Source organism: Nothoprocta perdicaria, unplaced genomic scaffold (assembly GCF_003342845.1).
Source record: "Nothoprocta perdicaria isolate Ctin4 unplaced genomic scaffold, notPer1 scaffold_5, whole genome shotgun sequence".
In the NCBI taxonomy this organism is placed as follows: Eukaryota; Metazoa; Chordata; class Aves; order Tinamiformes; family Tinamidae; genus Nothoprocta; species Nothoprocta perdicaria.
Genome location: NW_020455754.1, coordinates 3,661,714 through 3,669,776, shown reverse-complemented (window position 1 = coordinate 3,669,776; position 8,063 = coordinate 3,661,714). Strand labels below are relative to the sequence as shown.

Sequence of the window (8,063 nt, the reverse complement as noted above, 5' to 3'; positions counted from 1 at the left end):
CGCGATGCTGGAGGCGCGCGGCAAGCTGAAAAGCCGGCAGGGAGCGGGGCGAACCGCGCCCGCGCCGCCTCCGCCCCGCGCGGCCCGGGCTCGGCGCGCACGGGGAGCCCCACATCGCCCCCCGCTCGCCGCCCTGCTGGGCTCCGGCCACGAGGGGTAGCCCAGTGTTAAAACACCATCCTCAGGCTGCACAGAGATGTTTCCTTCCTACCTCAGCTCGTTTGGTCTGTGAAATTAGCCAACTGCAAGTATTTTTTTTTAAAAAAAGTTCCCATTAATGGGAATTTGAGGGTGTTGGAACTASGGGTGAGGAACTTGGAGATGCGACCGGGACACTGCAAAACCACAAGTTTCCCATGCTCCCTGCATGACAGAACTTCACCTCCTCCAAAAAGACAACTTGAGATGAAGTATTAAATGGGGACATCTAGGGGAAATACTTAATGGTGCAGCCGTGCTCCACAGTTTCTCTGCTTTAATGCATTTAGAGTTTATGGCTGTCCAGGCAAGCCCCACCAACAGAAACATAATTCACAGTAACACGTGTGTTTTGCCTGAATATGCTCCCCTCAACCCAATTAACCAGCCCAGGAGCTGGCTGCGGAGCAGAGACCAGGGAGGTGTCTTTTCACACTCCATCCTGATGTGTAATGTTGGCAAGACACAGCACAGGCTCTCAGGCAGAGCACATCTGGGCTGCTGATCTCTCCCTCCTTCCCTGATCTATTATATCAGGGAACACAGGGGCTGATCATCACCTTTCACCACCTTTGCTGTTAGGAACAACTGGATTTATACTGGTACAATCAGCCCTTGCATTTCTTGCAAAAAGATCTTGCAAACATCTCAGTTGCATTGAGAGTTTCCCCATACCAATGCTTGAAATACCATTTAAATAAGCTGCAGCTCCTGGAAATTTGTGGTTCTATGAGAATTTAAAGTGCGTTTTTTWAAGTAAACATAGGGCCTCCTCTTTCTTCCCTTCTTACCAGTTGTAGGAAGAACAAGATGGAAACGCAATCCAAGAATATCCTTGAAACAGAAAAAAAAGCTGAAAACATTTGAGCAATTTTTCCACCTAACTTCATGGATTTTGGATCTCAAATGATATGAGGCAATGGTAATWCCAGAGTACAAACAGACTCAGAGCAATTACTTTCAAAATTTCATACCTTTTCATGCTTTTCCTGGCATTTCCCACCTCAGGCTTCCCTGAATAACTGTTTTCAGAGCATGCAATCCTTCCTGGGGAAGGTTTTTCCAAAGGTTCAACTCAACCTCCTAAATAGCTATATGTGATCATTGCTCCTTGTTATCTGGCAATCTGGAAAAGGATTGRCTCTATCAGCCTGGTAATTGCCCTTATATTAGGTGTGGGCATGTATTGGGAATATCTGTCCCTGCCAGGTGTTGTAAAGATCCACAAATCAGGATAAACCCAACCTTGCAGTGCAGGCAATGCCTATGGCATGGTAGGCAATAGCCTATCTAAGGCAGGTCCATCAGCTCAGACAGGTGATTTCTCTTAACACAAATTTGGCCAAATTGAAGTTATCCCTCCAGAAGTTTTTGAGCAACTTTATTTCAGCTGAGCATTTTCAGTCTAGTGCTTAGTAGCYTCTAACCAGATTTGCCATCTCCTGGCTGCATAACCAAGAGGAATCAGACACATTTAAATCCTTTCTCCCAACCCATTTCTCACAGAAAGCTTGCAAACACCAAATCCTCTCAGCAAACGGGTTAATCCATCTCATCTGCCCATGGATGAGAGCTTAGTTTTTTTTTTTTTTTCCAAATGCGAATGAATACAAGAAAGAGTGGAATACAMAATTCTCTTGTTATTATTGTTGTTATTATTGCTGGTGCAGTTGTAGAGGTCAGGAATAGAGAACACTTTCTCTGGTTATTGCTGTGCTGGATTCGATTGGAATCCGGTGAAAAACACCTTAAATTTGATCAGAGGGGGTCAGCTTCCTGGCAGCTAATTTGAACAAAAAATTGGGTTTTTAAAAGCAGCCATCTCTGGGCTACAGCACAGAGATGTGTTGCACCTGAAACTGGAAGATGCTGGAAATTTAAAAAGTTAAAGCCATGGCCAAGAGGGAAAACAAAACACCACACTAGCTGCTGTGTAGGGCTGCTTCAGCACAGACCAAAACCTTTGGGAAAACACTTGTTTAAGCCTGAAAGGCTTTCATTAGAGTCATCTACTTCAGTAACTTTCTAAAGTAAATCCTTAAATCTGTGTTTTCTTGAACATTTTAAATTAGATGTAATGCTCTTAAGGGCATTTGCAAAAAGAAAAATTTCTGTCACTTGATTTTGATACATATTATCCTTGAATGCCCAATGGTAGAGGAGAGTTTGCCTCCACATCTGAAGGAAATTCTTGAAAAAAGTGGGGAAAAGCTGAAAGAAGCATTGGAGGAGAGAGAAGAACCTATTCCAGTTCCAGGTTAGAATTCCCCACTGTGATGTGCCAGGGCCTTGGTGCTGGTTCTGTTTAGGTGACTTCCCACGGTTACCCAAGATGAAGCTAAAACCTGGGTGTTTTCTGCAGTATTTGTATTTGGATGAAACATATTGCTTACTGTCAGTAAGAAATGCTAAGGCGCTCACAGACTATTTCCAGCTCCTGGATGTGCATAAGAAGAACGCTCTGAACAGTGAGTACTTTTCAAAATGAGACCGCGAGAGCATTATGAAATTACAGGCCCTGTGTAATGTTTTGAAAGGAGATGCACAGAGCGCTACCTCCCTTGGAATTTAAAACCTGAGATCCCAGACATTATAAATATTGTGCTTCAGATATTACATCAAATGCAGCGCCCCGCAATGCTAATTAACTAGTGGCTTAGTTAATGCCACCGCTTGGCAATGCCCCCAAAACCTTTCCATTACAGCATATATCATCACGGCCCGACTGGCCTATCATGCTCCAAAAGGTTACATAGCCTGGATAATTCTGCATCAGCTTCTGAAATGGTATGTATAGCTTCAGAGCCACTGAAGCATATTTTCAACTCCCATTAATGATATCCCTTTCCCCTGCACCCCTCAAATGCTCTATGACAAAGAAAAAGGCCCGAGACTGCTAGAAACCAGCTTGGCTTTGCAGTCCTCTCACCCTCTGCATTTCAGCAGCGTGTAAAGCCACCCAGACAGGCTTGCTAGTACTGCACGTGATAACCAAGTCCTGGCTCCAAGGAGCACAGAATCCACATACAAAAGCCCCAGGCCRGAGCTAAAGGAGATTTTTACAGCCATGCAAGCGAGATGCTGGGAGCACAGGACAGGGCTGGCTGACGCAGCCAATTCCTCAGCACTGCAGCAACCTCTCCATGTAATCCCTTTYGCAAACCGGTTGTGCTCCACATTAAAAAGCAGGTTCCCTGCCAACGTTATTCTTGTCAGGAGACCGTTAGAGAGCCCTGCTTCACAGCTTCCTAACTTCCCAACCACGCTTAGGGAGGCTATTCCCATTCATTTGCAAACCAGCATCTCTCTCCGGCTTAAATAAATCTTATTATGGATTCTTTGTAGAAATCACATACGTCCCTTTCATAAATGAGGGCAACTTATTAACACTACCCATTCTGAACAGCTTTTTGTGCACTACACTGCTTTAATTGCCTGTGCAACCTCTCTGGGAGCAGCGGGCATTTAAAATAAGGCAAATCCTGTTAATTCTTGCCAACGACTTTGTCCAGACAGGGCCAAACAGATCCCTGTTTTCCAGATCTGCAGTTTTACTGCTTTCTCCATTATGTGACCGACCTGAAGAAGCAGCACATCATGCTGCTCTTTGACTTGCTGGACCGGAACGCGGAGGGGAGCATTGGCTTCGATGAGTTCTACCTGGTGGTGTGTCTCCTGCTGGCACACGAGGTGCGTAGCCCCCGCGAGCCGCCCCGGGTGCCACAGACCATTGACATTCCCCTAAAGTGCAGGGGGAGCTAGTCCTTACCCATGGCAAGGGACAGGAGGGACCCTGGGGGCTGGACGTAGCCACAACACTGCTACATGCAAAAGGAAAGCAAYGGAGTGAGCTGTGTCCCTCTTATACCAATCCCACCCAAAAACCTTTTGCCACCTGGGAACCATCTAGCTGCTCCTGCCAGTTCTGACCACCCTTTTGGGGAGTTCTCCAAAAGAGAACTTCTTGGCTGGGGCTACCTGAAGGGAAGATCTGTTTCCCAGATTGTTGGTGTATGGATCCCCTTCCCCTTGACATCTCCATATCTAGCCTGTGCATAGACTAGTAACTTTTCAGTAAAAAAACAGTGAGGATAGCAGGCCTTTTTGAGAGAGAGGGATGGTAAAACCTGGTTTATCATCCTTCCTCCCACTCCCTCATCAGACACATCAGGTCCCCGTTGTGCAGGCAGGTGGGACAGCAGCACATGGATGCTGTGGCCGTTGAGGAGCACCACGCAGCGGTGTCAGCTCCATGAGGCTGGTTAGGCAGCTGTGCTGAGGGTGAGGACACGGGGCAGCTGCCCACAGGCCCTGGGGCACGGAAAGARGAAACCACACTAGCCACAGCACCTAGCCATTAAAGTCATGCAAAATGTGGCAGGGAGGAGAAAGCGCCTCGCAGCGTGTCCTGTGCACAGACCAGACACAAGCCTGGCTCCGTTTCAGGAACTCTTCCCACCACAGCTCACAGCTCTTGGGGGACCAGACCCGGGGTGCAAGAGCCTCGTCCTTCCACACGGCCGAGCGCACGGAGCAGGAAGCACCAGGATCTTGGTATTTCCTGCAGGCCTCACTAGCAAGAGGCCACTTTTATTCTCTGGACACCATCTGCTATTCCCTGTATTCTTTCAAAGCAGGAAATTGCTGCTTATGCTCTGTCCTTAAACCTTTCTGCCCCGAAACAGAACCACCTTGAGAAGCAGTTCATCTATCGACACTCAGGGCCTGTCTTTCGGTTGCTGGATGTAGATGATGGCTACACCATTAGTCCTACGGAGTTTCAAGCAGCTGGTTTCCTCTTCAACCTCAATAAAGATGAGCTTGAGAAGATATTCAAGGAATTTGATGTATCTGGAGAGGAGGTAAAATTAGAAAAATTACAACAACAAAGGCTGCGAAAATGTCCCTATATTAAAAATTAACCTTTAGAAGCCTCAAGGGAGATGAAAGGTCTGCTGCATCTGGTAGCTCAGAATATCTAGATGGGAGAAAGCGTGTGAGCGAAAATGTGCAAAGTCACAAAGAAACTCACTTTAGCAACTGCAGATTCTGGCCCCTTGCGCTGAGCTTACCCAGAGCATCCTATCCTGGAGTGTGTGCGACTGCTGAGGCCGAAGGCTCTTCAGAGGTGCTCCCCTGCCTAAACTAGCTGCTGCCTGGAAGGCTATTCCTGCTTCTGTGTGGGTACAAAAACCCCAAATCTGCTCATCTGAACCTGAACGCACTTGAGAAGCTCTGGGGAGCCTGTCCCTCCAACTTGCTTCTGAAGCCCCTAATGTCTAGGATCTAAGCACATGGGAAGCAGGGAGGAAGTTGCTGAGGTGAAATGGACTTTCTCCTTTGATCCTAGACTTCCCAGGGCCTAAGTACACATTTACAAGCCTGTCTGCTTTAGGGGTATCAGAAGCCTTGATTGAAAGTCTCTCAATAAGAGAGCAGCAAGAGGAAATAATTGGGAGAGGGAAGGGGCAAAGGGGGTGTATTTCTCTACCTGAAAAGACTCCAATGAGATGAGATGGGCARGACAGGCAGCAATGCTTTTACTTAGTCCTTTTCTGAGTTGTGTCTCCTTGTTGCTTTGCAAGCTCTCTGAAACTAGGTCTCACACTTGCTGACCACACTTGTGCTTCACTGGGAGACACTGAGTTGCTYCCAGGTCCTTTCAGGTACATTGTGAGTGATAGATCTTGACTTCTGCTCCTGCCCAAAGCAGTTATGTAGATGCTCCTGCCCAGGCAAAGCCCAGAGGGAAGATTTTCTTCACTCTCTGACGGATCCTTCATTTTGACATTAACCCAGTTTCAGGTCCCAATGAGAGACCACAAGGATCTCTCTGCAGCCTTCACTCATCCTCTGGGTGCAGAGTGGAGGGGAGAGCAATGAGAAAGGGAACATCAAATCCAGTGATACTACCTCCCCGTCAAGGACTCCTGGGGGAGGACGGAGTCAAACTCTTCTTGGTGGTGGCCAGTGGCAGGACAAGGACTAATTGGTATAAATTAAAGCACGGGAAGTTTCATCTCCATGTGAGGAAGAACTTYTTCACTGTGAGGGTGACAGAGCCCTGGAACAGACTGCCCAGAGAGGTTGTGGAGTCTCCTTCTCTGGAGATCTTCAAAACCCACCTGGATGCAACCAGGTGCTCTGTGTACTGGGTGTCCCTGCTGGAGCAGGGGGTTGGACTAGATGATCTCCAGACGTCCCTTCCAACCTCCACCATTCTGTGATTCTGTGACTCTGCTCACTCCTTCTCAGATTTAGCACAGTCCCCGCRTTGGAGACACACACACGTCTCTGCTCAACCTGCTCTTGGCCGTGGTCCTGCTGCCRCTTCACCTTCCCACCCATCTCCTCAGCTGCTCTTGCAAATCCTCCCTGAGCTGAAGCAGACCCTAGTTAATGGCCAGTTGCAGCTCCACAGGCAGGGAGTCAATCCGGAATACACCACGGGCACTTCTCTTCACTGTTGCAGCTCCAAACTGTTCTTAGGGCTCCAGCATCTCAGCACGCACCAAGGACAGGTTTAGCAAGACAACCACTAGTAAACCAAGGGAGATTCTTTCTCTTTCTCCTCCTTGAGAGTRCTGGGTTACTGGACATGGGTTTTATTGTTTTTTTGATAATCCTCTCTATCTGTGTTCTACCGCTAGCATCCTCTTCAATTATTTGTTGCGTCTTTCCTGTAAGCTCTGCAGGGCTTGCAATGTGTTTCCTGTATGGCTGAACAGCACATTTCAGATATCAAAGCATCAGTCCTGATCAAGGCCTCAGGATACTTCTCTAATGCAAAGAGCCCACTCGAGCTTGGTTTCCTGGACTAAGCTGTTTCAGCCCTGAGTTGCACCGATTCCGTCCTTTCATCTCACGGCTGCCTGATTAAAAAGACGCTTTAAAGCAGGAGTGGGATGGTTGTTTGATACAGCCCTCAGATCTCCCACTTACACCCAGCCACACTGTAACACCAGATGTTACGGATCCTTCCAACATGTGCAAGTCATTACAGAATGGTAGAGAAAGGCTAATTTGCCAGGGAGGTGCCCTATTAGCCTGTAACGTGTTCAGCTGGGATGAGCCGGAGGCAATAAATCGAGTCCGATTTTCCTGACTCAATTGGGAACGGGACAAGAGCCTGTCCTCTAGATTTTTTCCTCAGGAATAACTGTTTATATTAGCTGAGACTGCTTTGCTAAGATGGATATCTATCTCCCCTCCGAAACAGAAACTGAACTACAAGGAATTCAAGATGTTTACAATATTCTGCATTGACAAGCAGCAAAAGAAGGAAAAGGAGCGAAAGAGGAGGGGGCTAGTAGCCCAAGGGCGTGTGGACGCCACCCGCCCAGCAGAACCAGCCAGCTCCCCAAGGACCAAACACCCTCACTTCTACTTCCAGCCAGAAACAGTCCAACCTCACTTCTCCATCCCCATGGGCTCAGCTTAAAGCCAACAAAATAAACACATCAAACCTGGAGAAAATGAATAAACCAAAGTGAAGTTTTCAGGCAATTGTTCTGTTATTTCCACTTCTAATTGCTGCTCCGCTGGAAAGAGGAATGCCAGAGGTCTGATCAGGATGTCTTCTGATCAGGATAGGCTGAAGCAACTTGGGTTTTATCCTCATTCTTTGGTCCTCCCCAGGACCAGCACTGTTATTAGTGCCATCCCCCCCGCATGCACTATAGCCTTGCACCTTTGGGGGATTTGGGGCCATTTTCCTGTCCCCCAGCTATGTTACTACACCTTGCTTTAGAGAAATGCCCCCCTCCCACTGTCCTTCCACYATGAGCACATTAGGGCCAGGTAGTTTCCTTGCATCCTCATTACTGCTGCTGCAGGGAACAGTCCACCTGAAGGAAACAGCCTTC

General features: G+C 47.8%; 1 protein-coding gene across 1 annotated transcript; it reads left to right on the top strand.

Annotated features, from left to right (window-relative positions):
• Positions 1-2,530: 2,530 nt before the first annotated feature.
• Positions 2,531-7,639, top strand: EFCAB9 (EF-hand calcium binding domain 9). Its single transcript, XM_026047503.1, has 4 exons — positions 2,531-2,666; positions 3,740-3,888; positions 4,884-5,060; positions 7,418-7,639. The coding sequence occupies exons 1-4, from the start codon at positions 2,531-2,533 to the stop codon at positions 7,637-7,639; spliced, it is 684 nt and encodes a 227-aa protein (XP_025903288.1).
• Positions 7,640-8,063: the final 424 nt, after the last annotated feature.